Source organism: Sorex fumeus, unplaced genomic scaffold, assembly GCF_029834395.1.
Source record: "Sorex fumeus unplaced genomic scaffold, SorFum_2.1 ptg000032l, whole genome shotgun sequence".
NCBI lineage: Eukaryota > Metazoa > Chordata > Mammalia > Eulipotyphla > Soricidae > Sorex > Sorex fumeus.
In genome coordinates, this window is record NW_026606089.1 from 13,511,092 (window position 1) to 13,538,349 (window position 27,258).

The following is a 27,258-nucleotide window of genomic DNA, read 5'->3' on the forward strand; positions in this document are numbered from 1 at the left end:
GCGTTGCCACAGCTGCTGGCCCCAGAGGCAAGTCAAGCCGCAGACGTGGCTTCTCCCTCCCGCGAGGCTGGCGACGTCCCGGGCCCCGGGAACACGAACGTGAGCTGCAAACCCGGCCAACACCTTCCTGCGGGACCCGCCGGGGCCCGCGGGGATTCGCAGAACCTGGCGTGGCCGGCACACCGTCTCCCAGCGATTCCTTTCCGGGGAGCAGCCTCGGAAGTTCTGTGTTTGTCCCGGGGGCGGGCCGGCTCTGCAAAGCAGGTCCGGAATCTTTCGAGCCCGTCCGAGAAACACACAAACACCCCAACAACAACAACAACAACAACAACAGCACACCAGCTTCGGGGCCGGAGTGGTAACACAGCGGGGAGGGTGTCTGCCTTGCACGCGGCCGGCCCGGGTTCGAGCCCCAGCATCCCATATGGTCCAGCCGTGCACCGCCGGGAGCGATGCCCGAGTGCAGGCAGGGCAAGGAGTCTGCCCTGAGCACGGCCGGGTAGGGCTCAAAAAGCCAAAACAATTAATAAATAAATAAAAAACAGCTTCCAGGGCACGCACCCCCGAGACCCGGCTGCACACGGGAGCCTCGAGGGGCCGGGGCGGGCGGGCGGGCGGGCGTGCGGGCGGGCGGGCGGGAGGAGCCGAGCCGCGGCGGCGCCGCCTTCGCGCAGCCGCACACGCGCCGGCCGGGCCGCGCAGCCGCACTGGGGGCTCCGCGCGGCCAGGGCGGGGCGCGCGCCGGCGACGCCGCCGGCCCCGGGCGCGCGCCGACGTCACGGGCCGAGCGGAAGGGCGTGTCCGCGCAGGCGCGGCGGCGGCGCGGCGGGCCGGGGGCGGGGCCGCGCAGGCGCCGTGAGAGGCGGTAGCGGCGGCGGCGGCGGCGGCGGTAGCGGCGGCAGCTGTGCGGGGCTTCTGGGAAGATGGTGCTGATTAAGGAATTGTAAGTGGGTCGGGGGGCAGCACGGCGGCCCCGCGGCCCGGCCGGCGGCGGCGGGCGGAGGCCCGCGGGTTGGAAAGCGGCGGGGTGTTCCTGAAAGGAGGGGGAAGGGGGTAGAACCCGGGCCGGCCGCCCCCCGCGCGCGCCCCCTCCCCCCGGCCCGCGCCCCCGGCCCCCGCGGGCCCTCGGCGGCGCGCGCCCGGCGACCCCCGGCCCCCCGGGGCCCTGCACTCCGCGCCCGGGGTCCCCGGGGCCCAGGCGGCGGCGCCGGGCCGGAGCGCGTGGCTGGGAAGGCGCGGTCGGGAGTTTCCGCCGGGACCCGCCGCCGCGGGGTGGGGGGTGGGCGGCCCCGGGGCGGGGGCCGGGGGCCGGGGGCAGACCCCCCCGGGGGGCGGGGAGACGGGGCCCAGCCCGCGGGGTCGCCCGGCAGCCAGCCCCCCCGCCCGGCCGCGACCCAGCGCCCCCCACCCCGGGAATCGGCTGTCACGGCTACCCCGGGTGGTCGGTTCCCCGGCCACGCGGGGCTGTGGGGAGAGGGTCTGCAGGGTTGGGGGCCGCAAGTGTTTTTGGCTGTTTGTTTTTCCATTCTGGATTCATTTGGCCTTTCCCCGCCTCATCGTCGTCATCTTCATCATCACCGTCGGTTCCCTTCCCCGTGTTCTTGGGTTTCCTTTTGTCCAGGCGCCGCTGCCCCTCCCCGGCCTTTGGAAACCCATCCCCAACCCCCCCCGCCCCCCGACCCCCTATCCCGCCGCCACCGTAGCCAGGCGCTCCCCTGGGACCCCCCCTCGCCTGAGTCTCCGCGTCCATCTCGCCCCCTGACCGCTTCCTCCCCTTGCCCGTCCCCGGCCTCCCAGGCTTCCGCGTTTCTCCCCTGCCCGCTGCTTCCTCCCACCCCGCGTCCTGCGGGGGCTCCGCCTCCCGGGGACCCCCCCCCCCTCCTCCCGGGACCCCAGCAGCACCGCCAGCACTTAGTGTTGCCCTTCCTGCTTCCTTCTTCTCCGTAGCAGTGAGCATCACCCGTGGTGCAGGTGTGCTGGCCAGTCTCCCCTCCCCTGACCCTCTCCCCCCACCCCAATTAAAAGTGTCTGCTCTGTTGGGGGCGCAGGGCAGGGTCTGCTTGGCTGCCCTTGCACTCAGTAATACTTGCTGAATGCACTTGTGAATGAGAACCCAAGTCAGTGACAGCAGCAGGGACCGTATGAGAAAGAGAGGCAAAATTTTTTCTTTTTTTCTTTTCTTTTTTTTTTTTTTTTGGCGGTGGAAATTTGAACACCTTCCATTTAAATAGGAAACATTGACTTCTTGGTGGCTTGATGTATGCAGCTTGCCACCCAGGTTGTTGGTCCAGCGTCCCGTGCAAGTGCGATCTCCATTAGGTGGCTCAGTGATGTGGACAGGTGGCACTTACCAAGAGGATGGAGGAAATCAGACAGGGAAATGGATTTGGCCCCCGCAGTTGCAGGACTGATTGGAGAGCTCAGATGATGTGGTCATTTTTCTTTCAGTAGCGCTATTTCCTCCCTCCTCAGCTGTGAATTAAGTGTTCCGTGGATTCCCTAGGCAGTTGTTTGAGGTGTATCAAGTGAACTCATGGAAAGCAGTTCCCGCTGGGAATTTGCACATTGTCTTTATTTTTTATTTTTTTTTTTGCCGACCTCTACTTCCATTGTCAAAATCTAAGTAGATCTAAGTGACAAACGTTGTCTGGCATCCAGTGCCGCCTTTTCTTCCTGAAAAGTGATCAATACATTTCATGATGTTCACAACTCACGTGTCTCCCCTAGTCTTTTCCCTTCTCCACTTTCAGAAGGCAAAAACTATTTTTTTCTTTCATCAGCTTCTCAGTCGCCAGACCAGCATCTAGTTTAGGGGAAAGGAAAGAAAGGTAAATCTTATCTCAAATCCACTTTCTAAATTTTTTTTGGGGGGGCCACGCCCAGCAATACTCCTAGCTCTGCACTCAGGAGTCACTCCTGGTAGTGCTCGGGGGACCATATGGGATGCCGGGGATCAAACCCTGATCAGCTGTATGCAAGAAAAACGCCCTACCTGCTGTACTCTCTCTCTGGTCCTTCTAAAATCATTCTTAATTGGGAACAATGGATATGTTATACCTCTGTGAAACTGTAAATTATTTAGCAAATGTTTTTACATTTTTTAAAAAACTTTTTGACGTGAATTAAAAGGTTAGAAATGACTTTACAAGGTGGAGTGTTCCTTTCAAGTTATTACTTTAGCAATAAATTGCCATTAGCATTAAGTCCTGGTTTTATTGAAATTTTTTTTATGGCAGCCACACCCTGCGAGGTGGTTGGGAGACCACGTGGTGGAGATCAAACTCAGGAGCGTGCATGTGCTCAGCTTGTGCTCTGCCCCTTGTTCCATATCCCGCCTCCCAGTCCTGGCTCGGAATAATCTGTCGTTAGTTGGAGAATTATTTTCTCCTGAGAATATTCAGAGAAGTTTGAAACCTTTCAAGTTGCTCTTAAAAATGAATCCTCTCTTAAGAATTATAGTGGGGAATGTGCCCGGCTCTCACATTTCATTGAGCAAACGTTCAAGAAGTTACTTGACTCATTCAGAATATCTTCTTACCTGTCACTTAGATTTTGTTCAACAAGATTTCCTGAAAGTGTTAGATATAAAAATAGGATTCTTCTGCTGGTGCGTGTTAAAATTACTCAGCAGTGATTGTGATTTTTGTGGCGCTTGGGGAAAGTCTTGTCTTCTTCCTCTGTTTCCTCCTCACTTCATTCCCTCTGTCATCTTGGATCTGGCCTTTGGGAACCCCCACCTCACCTCATCTCACCTCACCTCACCTCACCTCACCTCACAGATGGTAACTTTTCCTGTACTTTGCAAGGTTTTCTGTAACCAACGGATTTTTTTTGGGGGGGGGGGTTATCTGTAGTCATGCCACTTGCACCACTTCCAGGATTCCTTGTTGCCTGATGAGTGTAATAGATCCCTGAAAATACACTCCCACCCTTCCTCTCCCGCCTGTCTGCCCCTTCCTTTCTCCGTCCCCCTCCAGCCCCCAATTCTGTTAGTGTTAGTGTGAGGTGAACAAGTTAGTGCGAAGACTTTTCACCCCTTCCCAGTCATTGTTGGGGTGGGATGGGACACAGTTGATTGTGGTGCTTGCACAGAAGATGAAACACTTGGCAGGGTATGTGCATGTGTGTGGCGTGGAGGTGGGGTCACACCTAGAGCTTCATCCCTGCACGACACGTGCGCTACCCCTGAGCCGCATCCCCTGTGCGGCTTTATTCTTGATGAGAGTAGGTTGTTAGCGACTGGTCACTTGGAGAATGTTCGTTGTCTTTAGATGACCGTGCTCAGCGCACAGCTGAGTGACTCCCCGTGAGTGAGAAAGAGGGATTGGCAGAAGACTTAGCAGTTTGTTTTTCAGTCAGAGTGGTACACGGATCTATAGCATTATAAATAAAGCTTCAGAAATCTGCCATAACGCGATCACGGTCACCTCCCAAAGGCTAGTGAACAGGCGACATGCTTCACACAAGGTGATCTGAGTATTCAAACATGTATGTTTGAGGAGAATAAATGTTAGCAACTGGTTTGTCCAGTCACAAACTCTTGAACAAGATCAAACAATCTGGGGCCAGAACGATATAGCACAGCAGCTACGGTGCTTGTCTTGCACACGGCCGACTCAGCAGTGATCCCTGAGTCCAGAGCACCACTTGGTGTGGTCCCCAAATAAAACAGAAACAAACCACACACACACACACACACACACACACACACACAAAAGAAGAAAACCCCAAACAGATCCACCTAGCAATCTTTTATGTAGAGTCGTCCCCGGAACATAGCTTGACCAGGTCTGCTCTGTGTTGAGTGGGAAACATTTTCTTGTTAGACAAACTCCACGGTATATGGATCCACAAACTCGCACTAGCAAATTCATGAAGCCCTCTGGTTCAGTCTGCACGCACTCCGTTTTGTACACTATCGTTTTCATTGATGAGTTTTTATGCCTCTCAAGAGGTCCAGAAGTGGTGGTTTTATTTCTTAGTTTAAAGCCCGTAGAACTGTAGGGTTTGCCAAGGCCCTCTTCCATAAATCACATCCTCGTAAAAGCTCATTTCAGTGTGGAAACCTGTTTTAAAGCTGTTTCTAACACATACCCTCCTTTTGTCTTTCTAGCCGTGTGGTTTTGCCATGTTCTGTTCAGGAGGTAAGTCTCTTCTGCATTATTTTATCTATCGGGTTGGTTTCGTCGTGGTTGCTTGTTTGGGAGGCCCTGTCCAGTGGTGCTCAGGGACTGTTCCCAGCTTGGTGCCCAGGGGCCGCGTGGTATTGGGCATCAGACCTGGACCTCCTGTTGCAGGCATCCAGCAGCCCCATGCGCTCTCTGGCCCCTCACCTGGTTAGTTTTGATGTTCATTTAAATATCTTTGTTGATTTCACTTATACCTGGACATTCAGTACTTGTGACAAATCACTGAAGGTCACAAGTAATTGCCGGCAGGGCAAGGGGTAGCACCGACAGTGAGTGCTCCCGACCTTCTGGCTCTGTGCTCCAGAGTTACTCCAGGGCAGTGCTCTTGAGGACCGTGGCAGTGCAAGATCCTGAACCTGGACCTCCCTTATGCACGGCCTGTGTGCCAGCCCATTGAGCTCTCTTTCCAGCCCATAAATAAGAAATTAATTTTTGTGTGCATTGCCTAGTCCTACACGGATCCAAAACGTGTTGTTTGAACACTCGGTGCGGGACTTTTTTTTTTTCGTGGTATACCAGAGAAATAGACACAGTCTACTTTATGCTGAAAATGTTCAGCTCTTGTCTTTGGGCCAAAGTCTGCTTTCTTCTAATGTTCGGTGGTTGTTTACATTCCACTGAGCAATAGGAAATAAGCCTGTTCTATCTTGCATATGGAAACCCTTGAGAGTTTCTGATGCCAGTTTTCTCTCCTCTTCCACGCTCTTTGTTTCGTCTTCTCTGCACGAGGTCATAAGGTTAAATATTCCCAGCCTGCATGTGTAGTCAACTTAGTCTCTTGACATGACCTGTACACTCTCTCACTCGCCGGTTTCACTGCCGCATATGGTGTAATTAGTGCCCTCTGCCGAAAGCAGCACTCTCGACGTGATCTGGCCGGCACGTAGGGAGAGATTACCGTTCCCCTTGGTCTGCGCATGAGACAGAAATACATCACCTGTTCAGAATTTGCGTGTCCCGCAGTTACTGCCAAGAACGAGGATAAAAGTAGACCTGGGTCCTGAGAAATCTGCAGATGTGTAACACCAGAGCACTCTGGGTTCTTCTATAACTTGCATACCAATGGCACTTGCTCGGTTCCTTCGTTTCCCTGGAGCCGAAGGATTGGAAGCAGTGAGTTGGAAGTGGGACAAAACACACTGATAACCTCAGAAGTGATGTGACAGCTGACACGAGACAGAACGCACAAGAAAATAAAATGTGTGAGCTAAAATAGAGTAGCTGTCTGGCACTGTTGAATGCAGATTTGAACAAAAGCTGTGTATATCACAGTCATGCCTGAGATTTCACTTCAGCAAGAATGCTCAAGACAAGGCACCTTTATTCTTTATTTGTACAGTTAATCGCTTGAACTTGAATCTGGAAATTGATGTTTGTTCCTTTTTTTTTTTTTTTTTCCTCTTTTGCTAGGTTTCAGGTAGTTGACTCGACTTCCTAAAATCTGTCTGAGTCTTGGGATTGTCACCCAGAGTAATCCAGTCAGATTCTGGTCATGCTTTGCAAACAGGCTTCCTGTCTCACCTCATTCTTGAAAGGAGGGCTGAAAATTTGGCCCCGCAGCAGTGCACTCGCCTTTTATGTGAGGCTTTAGGCTCAGTCCCCAGCACTTCCTCGGCACTGCCAGGAACGACCTCTACCTGCAGCCTAAAAATGAAGTAAGGGAAGTCCCTGCCAAAAGCCACAAATTAGGGCTAGAGGCAGTAGTCAAAGCACTGGTCTTGCACGCACCTGCCCTGGACTCAACCCCTAGTTCCCGAGCCCACCCGGAGTGATCCTGCGTTCCACTTGGTCTGCCCATCCCCACCCCCACCGCCCACTTGCCCCCAAATGGCAGTCCTTCCATTAAAAAATTTGAATACTGTGTTTCTCTGTAAATGTTTGTTGCTATATCCTGACCAAAATCACTTTGACCTTTTGACTGAGAAACATTGGATAGTCTTACTAACTTTTTGGGGGGTGGGGCTGGGGATTGGGGGGACCGTACTCGGCAGTGGTCCCGGGCCGTTCCAGACTTCTGTTCGGCAGTGCTCTCTGGTGGTGCCCAGGGCTCTGTGGATAGTGCCAGGGTTTGGAGCTGGGATCAGCTGGGTACAAGGCAGGTGCCCTTACCTCCTTTGGTAGCTCAGTCCTTCAGGACTACTTTCTTAAACGAGTGTTGAAACAGTGCATTTTTAAGATCTCAAGGATTGTCGTATTTCTGAAGTAACCCTGGTATTGCAATGTGAGAGCCCAAATAAGACCTCTCTCTGCAGTTTAAAAGCCCCACATCAGCTCATTGTTTAGGCGCTTGAGAAAAATGTCTGGTTCCAGCTTCCTGAACTTCTGAATTGAGAGAGAAAAAGAATATTTCCCTTGGTTTTTTTAGATATAGTCACGGACCCCAGAATTTAGAAATAGGGACGTCTTTAGAAATTGTGGTACTTTTCATTCCTCAAGTGTTAACTTTTGAATTACTGCCTAGAGGTAGATCCTTGTAACTTTTCTTTGCAAATGTGCTTTTGGAAAAAGAAAAACACTGCTCTGGTCTGTCTTCTACATTGGGAAGAAGAAATCTAGCCAAATTAGAACATAGAGAAGGCCTGGTTGAGTGACCGAAACAAATCAGAGCTTGAAAAGGTGGTTTTCTATCAGTTGTTGGGACTGTCAGTGGTTTCTCTACCTTGGCAGAGCACATCAGTGGGGACCGCTCAGGAGTCTGGGTTGCTTGACGGTGAAGGAGGCCGTCAGTAACTTTTTACCTTTTATGGTACTTACTGGTAATACTTTAAAAATATTTTCTGTTTGTTGAGGACTTCACAATGAGCAGTTTGGTCTTGGGTACTCAGTGCTGATGCTCAGTGTCCTGGTGGGTCAGGGTCAAATTCGGCATGTCGTACAAAAGGGAGAACGACCCAGAGGCCTTCTCATTTTGAACTGTAATGGGATGGTTCTGTGTATTTCACACTTGGGTTATGCAGCTTGCAGTCCTCCTGCACCATTCTTGAGGACTCCGTTCTATTTGCTTCGCCTTCTTAACGAGTGACAATGACATTCCTACCACTCCTTCCTAAGAGTTTTGTGAGTCAGCTGGTAGATAATGTGAAAATACTGTGGAAATTATATATTACCCCTCTCTCCCATGAATCCAGTGACAACTTATTTTCTTGATAAGTGGATGGTGCATATTAACGCACCAGGTTATTTACAATCAGTTTTTTTTTTAAAGTAGTGGAAATGTTATAAGAACGTGGTTTCTCACAGCTGTGTGACTGATCGTCTGTCATCCTAAATGTACTACCGAGTCGTGTTAAGTTATATAGAACCTACATGCTGAATGCTTTGGTTGTGCTTAGATCCTCCAAAATAAGAATTCAGCAGTCTGTGCAGTTGCTAAAGGCTTACTGAAACTCTCTATTGTTTGACATTTCAGTATCAGGTTGGGCAGCTGTATTCTGTTGCAGAAGCTAGCAAGAATGAAACTGGTGGCGGAGAAGGAATCGAAGTCCTAAAGAATGAGCCTTACGAGAAGGACGGAGAAAAAGGACAGTACACACACAAGATTTACCATCTAAAGAGGTAAGAACGTGTTCACATGTGATACTTAGTCATGTTATTAAGTAAGCATGCTCGACTGACAGGCTTATTAAACATGTAAACTAGTGGGTGTGCAGAGATACACATTTGTTGTTGTTTTGTTTGGGGGCCACACCTGGTGGTCCTCAGGACTTAATTTTGGCACCACAACCAGGGACGACTCCTTCGCCCTCGGGACCATCTTGAGTCAGGTAAAAGCCAGGTTGGCTGTGTGCAAGGCAAGCCTCCCACCCACCATACTACAAAGCCCTTGTGGCTCCAGATAAGTGGTCTAAAGTGTCTGCACTCACGGGACCTGTTGAGTTGGAAAGCGTTCCCTGAGAGGGGAGGAGCGAGTCGGACTGGATTAGGGCTGTGTGATGCCCATGAATGGTTGACCCAGTCATGCAGAGATGGCAGCTGTGGGTGGTTGTCTGCGAAGGCTTGGAACAGGAAAGGAGAGAGGATGGCAGTAATAGATCTCCTGGAGTGGGATCGATAATGGCCACTCAGTAGTAAACCCAAACCTGTCCATTAAGGCAGGCACCATCTGGTACCAGAGTCAGGGGAGAGAAATTCACAGGACGGGGCAATCAGACATCTGCACTCAAAGTTATCAGTGTGTCCTGTTCAAGGCACAATAATCGTATGACAGCGGTATTGTGGACTAGCAGAGAATCACACGGTAAGTGCTGAGGTCTTCAGTGTGCTGGAGGAAAAATCTATCACAACAGGTGGGAGGTCTGGCCCCTTAGACTTGCAGTTCAGCATGCTGAGACATGCCCACAGTCACTAGCAAGTCGAGCTCTGTCCCTGCGGATGTTAAATTTCTGTCCACTAGTTCTTTGGGTCACACCGTATGTGTGTGGGATTGTGGACTTTGCTGGCCAAGGTGGTTGGCAAAGGCCCACAGCACCTTATTTCCCTGTGCCAAGGTTCATTTTGTGTAACCAAGGTGTCTGCATTTTCCTGACCCGTGTGCTTTCACCTTTCGGCAAAAACACTTCTTAATCTCAGTCAGAAGGTTGAGGAACATCTTGACAAGGTATTTGGAAAAACCCAGTGTGGTGACCACCGCGAAGAACATTCCAAATGTCTGACTTCCTTGGTCCCAGATAATAGTTCCTCACAGGCTGGCTCCTTCCTACCCTCTGTAACTCCCCGCGAGCTGTCGCCCGTGTAGCGGATCCAGCACAGTATGTTCTCCCCGTGTTCTGATCTCTGCAGTACTTAGCTGGGAGCTCTCACTCATTCCCCACAGAATCTTCTCTAGAGAAAGATCGAAAGGTGTAAGAGGGGAAAGCTGCTGGCTCATTTCACCTCTATTGGAAGCAGAGAGAGGCTGTGGGCCCAGGCGGGCACTGGGACTAGAATTTGCCCTCTTGCTTTGCTCTCCTGCCAAGCCCTAGTGAGGTTAAAGGGTTTCCCGTTTCCTGAAGGGAATTTCTGGGGAGTTTACAGAGAAATTCTTCCAAAAACATGGGTTTCAGCGGAACATTTTCTCATAAGTCTAGTCTCATTTTCTTCTAAAAGTTTAACTTAATTAAAGACATTGAAGATTATCTACAATCTTAAAATTATATTTTAAGTTATCAATAATTAATATTAAATCATACAGTAATTATATGTGATATATACCTTGAACAAGGTCCCGAATTCTGGGGCCCCAAAGAGAATACAGCAGCTAGGGCACTTGGCTTGCACGCGGCCGCCCTTTGTTCCTCAGCATCTCGTCTGGTCCCCTGAACCCCCCAGGAGCAACCCCTGAGCATCACTGGGTATGGCCCAAAACATTAAAAGAAAGATGTTCCAATTCATTTTAGCTTCGCTCAGAGGACTCTGTAATAAACAGTCCCAGTTTACTATGACCATTTTCTGAAATTGTCTTACCATGCACTTGGAAGTGGGAAATGGGGAAGGAGGGCAGGATCTGTGGGCGTAGGGTTTTGAAGCACGACAAGGAAATGTAACTATTAATATGCCACCCCAGAGGAAAATTTGGAGCCCTCCTAAAGCCTCTGGAAGCATGCCGACCAATTATCTTCTTTTTTTTTTCCTTCTTGGGGAAAATTAGTTTTGTCTGTATTCCTCAGAAGCAGGGAATTTTCGCCATCTTCGTTCAGTTGTGGGCCAGTCGTGGATCATGAGATTTTGGTCTCTTACTGTGTCTTCTAGAAGTCATCCACTTGGAGTGATTATTCCTATCCCACAGATTGGAATTTCAAGTCATTCTGTAATTTTTTCCCACCTCCTATTTCTCTCTCTTAATTTGCAGACGTTAGTCTAGCTTACCAAATTTCTCTACCTTCTCCACTTACCTCCATATCGATTGCTTCTCATTTGTTCTGGATTTTTATTTTCAGTTCAGGGGTCATACCCAGTGGTGCTCTGGGGTTACCTCCTAGGGTGTGTGTGACCCCTGGCTGAGCTTATCCTAGGGATCCAACCCAGGCCTCCTGCCTGCTGAACAGGTCCGGGGGCCCGCTTCCATTCTTTTGGCTGTTTTAAACAGTGCTGTCCTGGTGATGTACAAGTTTCTGTGTAGACGCGTTTTACTACACTCGTGCGGAATTCCTAGGTCAGTTGGTAGTTCCTTTTCTGAAGAACCCCCAGGTGCTTTTCCAAAGTGTATTGTGTATTCCCTCCGGCAGTGTATCAAGACTCTAGTTTCTCCACTTCTTTACCCATACTTGTTGTTTCAGGTTGGTTTGGTCTGGTTTGGTTTTGATAACAGCCGTACTGTTGGGTCTATCCTGAGACTTTTCCTCTGACTGATTGGTCATTTGTAGACCCATGAAGAAATCTGTTCAAATCTACTTTTAGTTGATTTGTCTTTTTTTGTTGTTCTTGTTGTTTTTGAAGTTCTTGATGTAAAATAGTTCACTATCAAGTATGTGACATGCCTTAGTTTTTCCTAGTGTGAGATAATGTCTTTGTAATTCTGGAACTGTCTTTCCTTATGTCTCTTGAGGCTTAAAAAGTTGATCATTTTGGGCCAGAGAGATTGTATACGGGAGAAAGACACTTGCCTTGCACACAGCCAGCCTGTGTTTGAAACCCAGTACCACATATGGCCCCTGAGCACAGAGCTGGGAGTAAGCCTAGAACACTGCTGGGTATGGCTTGAGCCCCACTCACCCTACACACCCCTCCCAGAATGTGTAGTTTTGATGAAGTCCAGTTTGCTTATACTTTCTTATGTTTATATTTTTTATTTTTCGGTATTATATCTAGGAAACTATTGCTCAGTTGAAGGCTACAAAAATCAACAGGTTTTCTTCTGAGAATTTGATCCTTTAATCCATTTTAACTTTTACTCACATTGTGCACAAAAAAAAGGTCACAAAAGAAAAAATTTCAAATTAAAAAAAATTTTTTTTTAACCAGGTTGTGTCATTACCCTTATCAGAGGCCTGAACAACAGCAAAAAATTAAGACCACAAAATGGGACCCCCGCCCTCTTTTTTCCTCTCCTGCTCCTCGTACTGTCCTCCTCATCTTGATTCTTTGACTTCTGTTCAGTGCCCTCTGGTCCTCTGGAGACATCGTGACTCACAGGGGCCAGTCTCTTGTTATCGCAGGACCTTTGATCGAGCTTGTCTTCTGCCCCCAGAATGTTCCCTCCACACCCTCAGCCTGGCCAGGTCTCTTCCTCTAGGCTCTCTCAGCATCCTGGCCCAGGCTCTCACCCTTGCCCTCTTCCGGGGCACCTCCGGGAGACACAAGTGAGGTGATTTCCAAAGCCCTTCAGGAAGCATTGCTTGTGTCTTTTATTTATTTATTTATTTATTTATTTATTTTTTGCTTTTTGGGTCACACCTGGCGATGCACAGGGGTTACTCCTGGCTCTGCACTCAGGAGTTAACTCCTGGCGGTGCTTAGGGGACCATATGGGATGTTGGGAATCGAACCCGGGTCGGCCGCATGCAAGGCAAACGCCCTACCTGCTGTGCTATTGCTCCAGCCCCACTTGTGTCTTTTAAAGAGGATGCTTCTGTGTAGTCAGACGTCCTCTAATCATTTTGTTATTTTTATATTAATTTTCCACTCGATGACTTGGGAATTGAAAAGCAGACTATTAGTAATGGCCTTGAACACGAGCTCACGAGGCGTCGAACATAATTGACTTTGATTACAATCATCTCTGAAGGAGTCGGGTACACCAACAAAGAATTGGTGGGCCATTAAATACAGCCAGTCTCTCTCTCCTCACAGCAAAGTTCCTGCCTTCGTGAGAATGATTGCTCCGGAGGGCTCCTTGGTGTTCCACGAGAAGGCCTGGAATGCATACCCCTACTGTAGAACAAGTAAGCCTCGCCCCGGCGCCCGCCTGCCTCTCACCCCCTACTGAGCTGGGGGGGACACTCCTCCTACGCTCCCTTTTGAGAAGGGAGCACTAAGCAAAGCCTGCCCTGGTGCCCATGGCAGAGACAAAGCTGGGTTGGGTTGGGCCAACACATCTTCGTTAGGGGATGCGTTCCCAGGTGACAGCCACCTCACACTCCTTCCAACCAGAATAGCCTCCAGGGATGAGCAAATAACGAGAATACAGAGGCCGATGAGAGTGCTCATCCTGCTTAGAAATGTCTCGACAGGGTTTGAATTAAAAAATAGAACTGAATTCTGAAAGTGCCCTGTTGTTTGCTAAACCTTGTCAATGATCTTTTTTTATGGCTTTTTGGGTCGCACCCGGCGATGCACAGGGGTTACTCCTGGCTCTGCACTCAGGAATTACCCTATGGGATGCTGGGAATCGAACCTGGGTCAGCCGCGTGCAAGGCAAACGCCCTACCCGCTGAGCTATCACTCCAGCCCCAAGTCAGTGATCTTTTACCTTGGTGCTGTTACTTCTTTCACCCTTGTTAAAAGATTATTCACTTCATAGTCAAAAGCCCCGTCACATGTATGAAAGCCTGGGCTGCAGACACCAGCTAGTGGATCCTTTGTTTACTGGGATTTTATTTTTTTTGTGACGGTTTAAGTATTGGGGCAGGTGATTTTAGTTCTGACTAATGTTTTGCAATCTTCCCCCCACCTCCCTGCACCTGTACGTTATGCCTCAGTTGTAACGGTGAGTACAAGTTTTTGTGTTATTTACTCTTTCTCTTGGCTTTACGTAGCAGTTCTTTTCATTTGCCGTTAATGATTTCACCGCATAATTGTCGCCCCAGTGTTATCACACTGCTTTTAAGACTGGCACACTTCAAAAAAGAGCTTCACTAAGGGATAATAGCCCACCTATTTTTCACCCACAGAAAAATTATTTTCTGCAAGAGATCTGTACCAGTTATGCAGTGAAATACGGTTTTCCTTGCTTTTTCCCCCCACTGAAACTACATGCTGCTGTCTAACTCCTTTGCTCCTGTGATCAGTCCACGCTGCACCCAAGTTCCCAGTGGTATCGGCTCTTGCAGTTTCGCTTGGGTGTTTGTTACTGACCTTCTTTTGCTCTGCTACGTTGATGCTAGATTCGCTCACTAATTCTCACACCTTCTTAATATCAGCTCTGCATGCTGCATGACAAACAGGATTGTTTAAATTATATAAAAGCATGCACCATTTGATTTGCCCGGTAAGTCAATAAAGATAGGTCAGTTTTTCCCTTTGCCACTGGGGGTCAAAGAATCACAGCATGGGTGCTTGTGCTGGGGACGGGTCCCGGGAGCGTGAGCCCCACAGCCCAGTAAGAGGTCACCATCGTCTCGTTGTGTTCTCTACAGAATGAATATATGAAAGATGATTTCTTCATTAAAATTGAAACATGGCACAAACCAGACCTGGGAACGTTAGAAAACGTAAGTTTTGGCTCTTTGCATGCAAAGCCCCCGAGAGTGGGTGTCCTGTCGTCTGCTTGTCATCCCCAGAGTGTTGGCCTCTGCCTCCTGGCCGTCCAGCCCTGAGAATTGTGCCAGCTTGCGGTGAGGTGGGCATGCCACTTGGAACTCCTGGCCTTGCTCTGTCAGGAGCTCCCGTGAACTTTGTTGAAGCTGCTGCTTTATCAGCAACTATATTTATGCAAGATCATGAAAGCATAGGTAAACAAAAGTCAGAGATAATCCTCAGACCAATTTAGCTCTTCTAGATTCCTTCGACTTTCTGTTTCTGTGTATTTGTCAGAGCTTCTTGCGGTAAATGGGTGGCTTCAGTTTTCACCTCCATCCTGTTTGGCAAGAACGTGTGTGGATGTGGAGAAATGGCCAAAAGGAGGGAGAAGATACTTTGATTTATGTACAAGAATATTAAGAATCTCCTTTTTACAAGCTGACGCACATTTACCCCTCAAGGAAGTTCAGAGGAGGCAGATGAGACTCGGCCTAAGGCTGAACCTCTGACGCTGTCGGTCAAGGAACTGGGGAGGGGACCCCGGCAAAGACGAATGTCCTTGGCTCGGTGGTCTCCAGTATGTGGCCATGGACAGCAGGAGCATCTGGGACCTGCAGCTTCTCAGGTTCCTCCTCACACCGACGCACTGACTGCGGCCGGGGGTGGGGAGAGCAGAGATCTGCTTGCATATCTCTGTGCAGTCGAACTCCACAGCACCCTTGAAGTCCGTCACGGGAGAGTAAGTGGTGATGTGGAGTCCTAGCACTGTGATTTTACGTTGTTGGCATCTCAGAACATTTTGAGGTGAGGTTTGTAATATTGGACGTGAGTTTTTCTTTTAGATTGTTTCACGTCTTACATTTTGGCTTTTCCTACTAACTCTTGATTTGGGGGCCACGCCCAGCGAAGCTCAGGAGCAGCTCCTGGCTCTGCACTCAGGAATTGCATGATGTGGTGCAAAGGGGCGGCAGGGGCGGGGGATGTCAAACTCGGACTGACCACGCACTCGACGAGCACCCTGCCTGCTGTACTCCGACCTCCCGTTTCCTAATGACGCTTAAGTTAGACTGAGAAGATTTGGTCCACATTTGATTTATTTAATATTGTTTGTTTTTCTTGTTTGGGCCACATCCATCTGTGCTCAGCGTTTGCTCCTGGCAGGTCTGCGGCGACCCTTTGGACCTAAGCTAGCCACTTGCAAGGCGGTTCCCCTACCTGCTGTAGTATCTCTGCAGCCCTGATCGACGTTTGATTTAAGCTGCCGTTTCCAGCTTTGAAATGGGCTTATCTTTGGCAGTTTTGAAATAATTCTTAACTGATTCAAGGTGAACTTTCAGGAAGAAATGATTAAAGAACAGGAGATGGGGAAGCGTTGGCATCATTCTGAAACTGAGTAGCTTCAGGATTAGTATGTTGAGCAAAGGTTTTAGAACATTCATTGCAATCTGTGATAATCTGACCATAAACTCGCCTTAAGTTCTTGAGGATCCAGAGGCTGCAAGGACTTTATAACATTTTGTTCGGGTTAAATCAATGTTTCCCAAGATGGGTGATATTCGGGGGCTCTGGAATGATCCTAGAGTGCTGCTACGTCATGGATAGGTCAGGTAGATTTTACTTGCTCAATCTTGTCTAAGAACGACCAGAAATAAGAGGTTTGTGTTTGTTTGACAGTGTCCTTGGTGCTTTTATTATTTGGGTACATCAGAGATAACAGAAGATTTCTACAGAAGGCTAATTTCACAAAGTAGGAATCCGGAATTTTGTTCCTCGTAATTTACTCTAAGAGACTCAAGACAAAAATTAAATTTGTAATAGTTTTCCCTAATAAGAGTAAACGCCAGGGACCCAAGCGATAGTACGGTAGGTAGGGCATTTATTTGCCTTATGCCTGGCTAACCTGGGTTCTATCCCCGACATCCCATATGGTCCCCTGCGTACTGCCAGGAATAACCCCTGAGTATTGTTGGGTGTGCCTCTCCCCGCCCCACCCCTCCAAAAAAAGTGAACTCCAATTTTGTCTCTTGCTGTCTTTTAGGTCCATGGTTTAGATCCAAACACTTGGAAAACTGTTGAAATTGTCCACATAGATATTGCAGATCGAAGTCAAGTTGAACCAGCAGTAAGTACCACCCACTGCTCAGCATTTTAACCTGTCACCTGTAAAACTGTTTTCTTTTGTATCTGACCTACATTCTTGCGCAAAAATAACGCCTGAAACAGGAAGAAAAGAGGCGATTTCTTTTCTGTGCAGAGTTCACTTTTGTACAGACGATTCCTTTAATAAGTTCCAGTATACCGGCAGCGGTTTCTTACAAGAAGAATTCTTTGAGCTTCTCTAAATCTCATTGGGTCCCTTTCACCACCAAGTATGACTAAACGCAAACATTGAATTCACAGGTAACTTCTCTTTAACTCAGCTGAGGCTGCGGTCTTGGGTGGGAAACGGCTGGTGACGAGTATCTCGGCTTAAAGGTTGCCTGACTTTCTTGCTGCTTCCTCGAGGCAAACAGTGGCTGTCTGGGCCGTTTGTAAATGTTAGCTCTGTTCTTATTTTGTGTCTGTGCGCAGCGCAGCTTTGGTTTTGTGGGGGCACGGCTGTGAGCCTCTTTCACTTCAGACTGGTGTGTGATCCCCCGACTTTCTGCTAATGTAGACAGACAAAACCTCGGGGTGAGATTGAAGCCCCTTGTTTTGTCATGGGAAAACCTGCATGTCTCGTGTCCCTTTTCATTTCATTCTTGGGGATTGTTCTGCATTCCAGCAGTGTTGTACGCGGAATAGAAATAACCCGCACCCTGCAGAGTCTGGTTCTCCTGTTGAAATTCCAAGAGAACCCTCCCGAAACACAGGTCGCCGACCTTCTCTCAGCAGTCACGGGGCGGCTCTGCCAGCAGTTGCCCTCCGTGTCCGGGCTGGGTCTCTTCCCACTCTCTCAGGGCCCCTCCTTGCTTGGCATGTCTGCAGATCCTTGTCAGTGGTTCCATTTTTGTTCGTGTTTTTGGCGGGGGAGGACCCTATGGGGTGCGAGGGATCAAACGTGGGTCGGCCCCTGCCAGGCCTGCGCCCTCCCTACCCACTGTGCTCTCTGGTCCCACTCTTCATCCGCAGTTCTGAAACGATAGTTGTGCTGTCTTTGGGAGTTGCTCTGACGTTAGAGTTCTTGGCACCTGTGAGATTACGGAGTACGTTTCCCTTCGTTTCCCTCTTTCTGTGCGTGGTGCCAGCGAGTGCGCCCTCAGCCTCACACCTGCACTCTCCGAGCCGCACCCCTGGTCCCTTCCAGGGTGTCTCACTCCGTACATGTGAACGTGTCCTATTTCAGGAACTGTTCGTTATGTTCAGATTTATGCCTTCCACCTCGTGTCTTTCTCGGCCTGGCTTCCTTGGTGTGGGAGAACGGGGGTAGGAACTAAGGTCGTGGCAGGGGAGCCACGAGAGGGTCAGGGTGGCTGTCACAGATGACCCGGAGCACCGTGACACCTGAGGTTGGTGCCCTGGAACGGGCATTTGGATTCTGCGGTGCTGAGAAAGGTCGTGCCCGACAGAGTCACCCCGTCTTAAGGCTCACAGGTGTGCCTTCATCTTGTTCCCTGGCAGAACACAAGGCACCTTTGGTTGCGCTGGAGGGTTGCGGGTAAGCATTGTTCTGTCACGGGAATGGACTGGGCTTGCAGTCGGTGCCAGAAGGAAGAGGATCATGCAGGAACCCGCCCTCCCTTTCCTCCCCTCCCCCATCTCACCCTCAGAAAGGAGCCAATACTGCTGCCCTCGGGGCATAGCAGTACTTGCCTCAGGGGCCCCGGGTGGAAGGCGCTCAGGTACCTGCAAGGGCTGAGCAGGGGGCTCACTGCTGGGTGGCCTGTGGGGCCGAGAGCACCAGAGACTTCCTGTTCCCAAGTGAGGAAGGTGAGTGTCACCTGTGTGGGGCCATCGCTGCCTTCACACATCCTGGAAGTAGGTGGGCTGCAGGTTTGAGTTGAGCTTCTGCCACCTACTGGCTCAGTAGTCTGGGCAGGTTGCTCTCCTTCTCTGTGCCAATTTTAACCTGGAGTGAAAATGGGCTGATTAAGTAGCTCACAGGATTATAGGCGAGCTCTCAGTTTAACAGACGTTCATTGTCATCGTCCTTCCTATCGTCTGTGTTCGCACCAAGCCTGGGGATAAAGCGTTCATGTCAGACGGGTAGTTTCACTTTTCAGTGTTCACAGCTGCTGAATTAGAGTCTGGCGTGTGAGTATAGCACGTCTGGTTCTTGCAGTCACCTGCTGATGGGCATTTGGGTTGGTCCCACGTTGGCTGTTGTAAATAGTGCTGCTGTGAACATGTGTTGTGGCTTTGTGTTTCTCTTCTCAGTTTCGCGTTCTAAAAATACAACCGATGAAGTAGGGTTCCTCGGGCATGTTGACGTGAAGAAATATGCATGTTTTCTACTAGGAAAAGGGTATGAAGGAACTCGAGGTCACTATGAAGGGAGCCTGTGATAGATTTTTTTTTTCTTTTTGGGTCACATCCGGCAATGCTCAGGGGTTACTCCTGGCTCATACACTGAGGAATTACTCCTGGCGGTGCTCGGGGGACCATATGGGCTGCTGGGAATCGAACCCGGGTTGGCCATGTTGGATGTGTGCAAGGCAAATGCCCCACCCGCTATGCTATTGCTCCAGCCCCCCGTGTTGGTTTGTTTTTTTTTGGGGGGGTGGTTTTTTTGGAGTGGGAGGAGGGCTTCCACATGATGCCCAGGAGACTTGGGGACCCTCCCATCTGGGGCTGGAGGGGACGCTGGTGCCTGGGAGAGAACTGGGATCGGCTTGCGTACCAGTCGTGTGTCCAGACCCTGCCCTGGACTGTCTCAGACCACCCTCCCCCCTCACTGTCTTTAATCCCAGGGAGGGTAGGAACTGAGCATTGAGCTGCCTGGTGTGTGGAGTGTGAGGACGGGGGTTGGGGCACCACAGTCCTGGGCCAAGCATCTGTTTCACAGGGGGTTGGGCAAGAGACCTAGGTGTGGGCCGAGAGCTCTGGGTCTACCCTGGCCCTGACACTTGCCCTTTAGGCTCTCTTTGGCCTCCGCTGGTTAATGTTTGGCCGAGGATCAGCTCCAAGATCAGACCCGGCACCACCTGGTCATCCCTTCTTACTCCGGATCAGTTTGCTCTTCCGTTGAGCTCATTCGTCCATTTGGTTCTGCTTCTATGTGTTGGGTGAAAACTTGAGACCACAGTGTTGGGCAAAGGAGGAGAGCTGTGCTAGAGCCTCTGCAACTCTTCAGTGGCGGTGCTGTGGTGGGCAGCCTGGCTGTGGGTGGGAGTCTCACCCTTCCCCTCGGTCTGAATGAGACGGCCCACAAGGACCCGGCGTCGCTTGACTGTGAGAGTCCGTCTAAGAAATTCGTCACTTGGAGTTTGTCATGTGAACATTCTGGCATGTACTTGACTCACCCCGATGAGACAGTTTATAGCAGACACACCTAGGTTACCCACAGGGGCGACTGTGGAGTTCACAGTTCATGTTCTGATGCAGTGAATGGCATGAAGTGGAAACTATTCATGTACAGCAGGTCTTCCGCACGGTTCAAAGTGCTGCAGAGAAAAGAGCCAGTGATGATGTGTGGGGATGAAAATCAGGAAAGAACGAGAGTCTGGGGGCTGGAGCAATAGCACAGCAGGTTGGGGGTCTGCCTTGCACGTGGCTGACCCGGGTTCAATTCCCAGCATCCCATATGGTCCCCTGAGCACTGCCAGGAGTAATTCCTGAGTGCATGAGCCAGGAGTGACCCCTGCACATCGCTGGGTGTGACCCCTTAAACAGAAGAAGAACCTGAGTTTAGCAGGAAGGTGAGTGGGGTTTGGATAAGTGGAGCGAGCCTCCTTTCCCCTCCCCCTCCTTGTGCTGTGTTTCGTGTCCTTGTGTATTCACTCTTCTGTCTGTAGAGTGTCTGTCTGCTCTGTTGATCTATTGTCTCCCCAGCCCGTGATCACGTCAGTACTAGTGAAGGCGTTAGAGTCAACGGATTGTAGACAAGTAGAATACAAGCCCAGGCACAGGGGCGTTTTCCAAAACTGCAGGGAAAGTTGGAACCGTTTCTAGAATCAAAGGGGAACTTGGCTGCCCAGACACATTGCTTTCGCATCGATTTGTGTGACCTGAGAGCCATTCAGGTTGTCAGCACGAAGCAACTGGAACTTGGCCCTGCGGAGTCCTCTGTCCCCTGACACCCAGCGCAGCACATCCTGTTGGACAGTAGTCACTGTAAGATTCGCCTGGAATGCTTCTCTCCAGGCTACAGAGTGTTGGCTTCAGGGCCGACTTCCCCATTTTTACCAGGGAGGAACTGAAGCCCGGAGAAACGATAGTTTTTCTCAGAATCATAGAGCAGCTGCTGGAAGGAGAAATCCTGACTCTCAATCACATGTTCTCGCGCTCCTTGGTGCTTCCTCTCCAGGATGGCTTGTGCTTCCTCAGCGCGGACTTCCTCTTCTGCACTGTCCTGTGTGCGAGCGGGCAGGCAGCAGCGTCTGTGATGTGGCAGCCCTCAGGACTGGCCCTCCTTTCTCTCTGCCCAACGTCTGTGTACTGCAGCATGTAGGCCAGATTTGACCCACAGTGAGATCATTCTTCCTCACAGTTGAATTTTTCATTTTCAGCTCCTGTTCATTGCCTTGGTGTGTCTTGTCCTCTGTTCGGGAACCCATCTCTCTCTCTCTCTCTCTCTCTCTCTCTCTCTCTCTCTGTGTGTGTGTGTGTGTGTGTGTGTGTGTGTGTGTGCAGGCTGAGTGAATACTTGTCAGGGGAACCTGATGAGCTGGAGGCTATAATGAAATGAACTCCCCAGTAAAGCCTTAGTAGAAAATCCTTTTGAATCACGAAAGCTGGCACGGGGTGAGGAAACTCAGAATGCGTTGCCTGTGGGAGTGAAAAATCTCGGCACACCTTGTGTAAGCAGAATTACAATGTATACGCCCTTTAACCCAGCAACATTCCACTTCGAGGAATTGATCCTCGAGTAAGTGTGAAGTGAGAATTCTGTAAACCCGAGACTGGAAACGACTGGAAACCCAGTTCTCCGTCAGGGGGACCTCTCTGAGCATCGTGGCCCTCCCCCACCCCCACCTGAGGAGCTTCTCCGCTAGACTGAGCTTTTTGCCGATACCTGACGTCTCTCAAAGAGAGAAAATACCGGCCCTGTGTGAAAATCGGGCTCTCCCTTCGTATGCTTTCACTGTCTGTAGCTTTTTCCTCCTGTCAGCCATTCCTGAAAATACAGTATTTGACCACATTGGCTTTAATTAGCGTATTGTTAGAATCGATCTATTTTGTGAGTTACTGTTGTCAGTCTTTTGCCGTACCTGATTCTTAAACTGATTCATAAACTACACAGGGGCCCGTGCCGTCTGTGGCTGCAGTCATTCAGCCTCTGGGTTCAGTGCCTGGGGATCTTGGACGGTGTCACCTTTGTGGCACTGCCTTTCAGGACATGGAGCTGATGGCTCAGGGGCATGGTGGAAGAGACTCTAATGTATCCATAATGTATCCTTGGGCATCCATTTTCTGTTGTGCAACACATCACAGATTTGGTGGCCACGTAAGTCATTGAAAGGCATGACCACTCCTCACCTTTGTCGTAGTCCGTTGGCGAGAAGCAATCGCGTGTTTGGCTCGGGTCCAGGGGTGGAGATGTATTGCATAAGTGTGTGACTGGTGGGGTGGGGGTGCGGTGGGGGTAATGGTCAGGTTTCATCAGGGTGTGCCTGCCATGCCAAAGGTCAGTTTTTAGTAAGTAAACTCTGCTCTTCAAGGGCGCAGCGCTGGGCGCTTAGGAATGCGTTAGTCAGCAAGGTGGGTCTTGACAGAAGGGCCTTCTGGGGACCTGGTGTTCCCTGCGTGCACATGAGCGTCCTCACCGTGACCGATTCTCTGAATCCTTGGTTTTCTTCGTTTTAATGAATTCTGTTATTTCTTTAAAAAAAAAAAGAAAAGAAACTTCTTACATGAATTACTTTCCCCGCTATTTTTGACCACATTGGCTTTAATTAGCGTATTGTTAGAATCGATCTATTTTGTGAGTTACTGTTGTCAGTCTTTTGCCGTACCTGATTCTTAAACTGATTCATAAACTACACAGGGGCCCGTGCTGTCTGTGGCTGCAGTCATTCAGCCTCTGGGTTCAGTGCCTGGGGATCTTGGACGGTGTCACCTTTGTGGCACTGCCTTTCAGGACATGGAGCTGATGGCTGTAAAATAATGGATTATACAAGTAAGTTTGAGAAAGTAAGTAGCCAGGTCTCCAGAATCAGGACAAAAGTCAAGATAGTTGGAGTGCGAGGAACTAAAGTTAGAAGTGACGCTTGAATCTTACAACTCCACCTGGTGGGGCTTTTTGGTCACTGCAGGTTGATTTAAAACAAACAAGTCCAGACATTTTAATGCAGATTGACTGATGGCTTTTAAGGTTCAATGCTGTCTGCTCAGAGCCTGGTGTCAGATGGCTAATGTCTTACTCTCCTTACAGACTTGCTGGTTTTGGGTTGTGCAGATGGACTATGCTGACCGTGTGCAGAAAGCAGTAATTGCACCCCCGTCTGTGTAACTGAATCCTTAAGTAGGTAGTTTGACATATTTACACAATTAGAGAATGACACTGTTGCAGGAACCCTCATCTGTCATTGTGATCCAGGGTCACAGGATAATTGATTGGTTGAATCTTATATTTAAGTGCATGGGTTATATGGGGCTTTTGTTGGTGACTTCGAGAAGTGTGTCTAGGACTGTTGTCCCTGGCATCCTCCGTGGTTCCTTAGAAGAAACATAATTGCACGTTGGCTCAGGAGACAAGCTGAACAGCCTGAGCTTTCTGCGTGGATGCCCCACCTGCCATGGGCAAAAAGTGGCATTGCTACAGGCTGTCAGGTGTCACGGACAGGCTCCTATTCCTGACGTTCTGGCGCCTCGGAGCACCACCTACGCCAGCATGCCCCCTCGTCCGTGCACCCCCTCAGCCCATCTGTTCCATCCCACCCAGCTATCGCTCGTGGAAGCTTCACTCAGGAAAGCGGACCCCGCTGAGGGCCTGCACCAGGCCCGTGTTGTTTTGAGCAGGACCCTCAGAGCCGGACAGGGATGAGCCACTTTGTAAGCACATGGCAGATCAAAGAGGGTTTGTAGCTTCTTTTCATTTTCCTCTGTTAAAAAGAGAAATTGAGGTTCTTTTAGTTTTCAACGAAAAATGATTATCACGGTCATCAGTTTGTCCTTTATATCTCTGTTGCTTATTCATCTAAAAGTTCCTCACTCTGGACCATTCACCTCCAGTTCCTTTCCATCTGATACCCGTAGGAAAAAAGTCTCGCTCGCAGAAAGACAGCTTGCTGTGGGGAGTTGGTTGGTGTAGATTCCGCACAGAGGTGAGATCGTACAGTCTTTGTCTTTCTCGGAGTTGACTTACTTCACGTAGCCTGATGCGTTCCGGGTTCATCCCTGCTGTGGCTTTTGCTAGGATTTCCTTGTTGGGTTTGTGTGTGTGGGGGGGGGGGGTTTAGGTAATGCACAGTTGTTTCCATGCCTTGGCCAGTTGTAAATAACGCTGCTCTGAGTATGCTGATACGGTGTGTGTGCAGGTGTGTGTACACATGCAGGATGTAATCCAGAGCCTCACATGTGTGAAGCATGTGCTCTACCACGATCTAAACTTAAATTCCTGCTGTCGTGCCCCACCCCCAGTGTATGAGTTAGTATTTTCACTTTTAAGAATATATGTATTTATTACAAGCAGGTACTAAACCACTGGGTAGTTAGAGATACTGTTTTCCATAACGACTGTCCCGCTTCACCTTTGTACCTAAGCTCGAGGTTTCTTTTTCTTCGTGTTCTTAGCCTTTTGCTTTCTTAAGTAGATCTCAGACGATACCTCAGTTGTGATTTTAATTTTGCTGTGCAGGATTTTTTCCCCCTTGGTTATAATCCCCCTTGTTTATTTTTTATCTTGCTATTTGTGCTTAAGGTTTCAGATTCCCAGGAAAGCGCTAACAAGACCCATTTCAGGGAGCTTCTCTGTTATTTTCTTCTAGGAGTTTGGGGTGGCGGGGACGGTGCGCCTCACGCGAGGCTCTGGGTGCAGTAGATGCTGAGGGGCTGACCAGGGCTCCCGCGTGGAGAGCATGAGCTCAAGGCCTCCAGCCACTTCCTCAGCCCCTTCTAGGGAGGTGATGGTCTTGCATCTTGTATGGATTTAATTCCCTTCAAGTTTTGAGCGTACATTTCGTTCTTCATAGATGAGCATCCAGGTATCCTGAACTACTTATTGAAGAACTTATCTTTTATCTACTGAGTATTCTTGGCTCCTTTGACATACATTAGTTGATCAGAAGTGAAGCGTTTGAGTTTGGGGGCTCCCCTTTGTGTCCCACTGGTCTCTTGGTTTATCTCTTTCGGTAACCAGCTTTATAGTTCAGGTCGAAATCACAAAGTGGAATGCCTCCTGTACTTTGCTGTCAGAATTTGTGTCTTGTAGGGATTTCTTTTGTGTTTCCAAGAGATGCCATTGGGATCTTGACGGGGATTCTTTTGGATCTATAAAGTTTTAGCAGAAGTACTATTAAGAATTTTAGTTTCTCCAATCCATGAACATAAAACTTCTTAGGTCTTTCATTTCTGCCATTTGTCTTCCGGTTTTCAGAATAATTTTTTTCCTGCAAATATTATGTAAATAGATGATGTAGCGTATGACTTTCCTTTAAATCTGCAAATTATCAGTTATTTTAAAATGAGCAATGCCTTTTATTTATTTATTTATTTATTTATTTGCTTTTTGGGTCACACCCGGTGATGCACAGGGGTTACTCCTGGCTCATGCAGTCAAGAATCACTCCTGGCGGTGCTTAGGGGACCCTATGGGATGCTGGGAATCGAACCCGGGTTGGCCGTGTGCAAGGCAAACTCCCTACCTGCTGTGCTATTGATCCAGCCCCAAACAATGCCTTTTAGATTGAAAAGTGTTACCATTAAGTTAACTGTGAATCAGAGTATTCTGTATAAGACACTAGAATATAAGTTTTGACTTTTTTTTTTAGTGAGGCGAGTGGTTTACAATACTTAGAATCGTAGTTTTCGTGCCTGCATCATTCCAGCAGCTCACCCACTGCGAGTGCTCCTTTTCCCTCCCAACTCCAGGCACCTCTCCCATCCACCCCTTCTCTGCTTCCCCGGACTCAGCTCTGTAGACACAATCTCCAGTTACGATACTTTTGTCCATTTGTCGTTCTCTTACTGTGTTTCTTTATGGCCTGCATAGGAGAGAGATCTTATATTGATTGTGGAGGTGGTGACACCACACAAATATAGATGAATCAAGATGAATTCATGAAATTCCTCAGAAGTAGCAATCAATAAATTGAACGTTTTTTTTTACTGATATATATAAATTTAAAAAATACAGTTGGTGTGAGCAATCTTACGCCAATACATTTAAAAACAAGTATATAAAATAGATGAGTGTTACAGTCACAGTTTAGTATGAGCGAGAGGTAAATGGAAAAATAATTTTAGGGGCCGGAGTGATAGTACAGCCAGTTGGGCGTTTACCTTGCACACAGCTGATCTGGGTTCGATCCCCAGCATCCCATATGGTCCCCCGAGCACCGCCAGAAGTGATTTCTGAGTGCAAAGCCACGGTATCCCCTCTGCATTGCTGGGTATGACCCAAAAATCCAAATAATAATAATAACTTTGGGCTGGAACGATAGCACAGCGGGTAGGATATTTGCCTTGCACGTGGATGACCCAGGTTCGATTCCTCCACCCCTCTCAGAGAGCCCAGCAAGCTACTGAGAGTATCCCGCCCGCACAGCAGAGACTGGCAAGCTCCCCGTGACGTATTTGATATGCCAAAAACAGTAATAACAAGTCTCGCAGTGGAGATGTTACTGGTGCCCGCTCGAGCAAGTCGATGAACAAAGGGGAGGACAGTGCTACTACGGTGCTACTAATAATTTTAAAGGTTTAAAGTCCAATTAGGCTTATAAAATTGTGTTTTATCTTAAAAAGGTAATGTTGTTTAGACAATGTTAAACAGTACTAAAACATAGATAATTTGGTATCTGCATTATTAAGTAAAAGAACAATCTTCAGATATAAAAAAAAATCACCTTTTTTTGACTAGGTATAGAGTGTTCAAAATAAATACATCCAGTATTTTAGTGTAAAATTCTGAGCTAGCTAGAAATAAGCAGATTTTTTTTTAAATGGGCAGGGTGGGGGTCGTTGCTGCACCCAGCAGTATTCAGGGGGTTACTCCTGGCTCTGCACTCAGGAATCACTCCTGGCGGTACTCGGGGGCGTCTGGGATGCAGGGATCAAACCTGGTCAGCCACGTGCAAGTCAAGCGCCTTCCTTGCTCTGCTATCACTGCAGTCTCAAGGTGTTTTTGTTTTTCTTTTCTTCACTGTATCCTTCCGTTCTGGGCTGGAGCGATAGCACAGCGGGTAGGGCGTTCGCCTTACACGCGGCCAACATGGCTGACCCGAGTTCGATTCCTCCGCCCCTCTCGGAGAGCCCGGCAAGCTACCGAGAGTATTCGATCTGCCAAACACAGTAACAACAAAGTCTCCAATGGAGACGTTACTGGGCCCGCTCGAGCAAATCGACGATCAACGGGAGGGCCTTTAGGGCTGGAGCGATAGCACAGCAGGTAGGGCGT

The 27,258-nt window shown here is 49.2% G+C and overlaps 1 protein-coding gene across 2 annotated transcripts in view; it reads left to right on the forward strand.

The window, feature by feature from the left end:
• Window positions 1-840: 840 nt before the first annotated feature.
• Window positions 841-27,258, forward strand: part of PITPNB (phosphatidylinositol transfer protein beta) — a 60,870-nt gene continuing 34,452 nt past the window's right edge. For both annotated transcript variants that reach the window (XM_056116458.1, XM_056116457.1), the window contains exons 1-6: window positions 841-943; window positions 5,114-5,144; window positions 8,599-8,744; window positions 12,957-13,054; window positions 14,460-14,536; window positions 16,603-16,686. In XM_056116458.1, coding sequence (XP_055972433.1) covers window positions 924-943; window positions 5,114-5,144; window positions 8,599-8,744; window positions 12,957-13,054; window positions 14,460-14,536; window positions 16,603-16,686 — 456 coding nt within the window. In that variant the 5' untranslated portion in view covers window positions 841-923. The remainder of the gene's footprint in view (window positions 944-5,113; window positions 5,145-8,598; window positions 8,745-12,956; window positions 13,055-14,459; window positions 14,537-16,602; window positions 16,687-27,258) is intronic.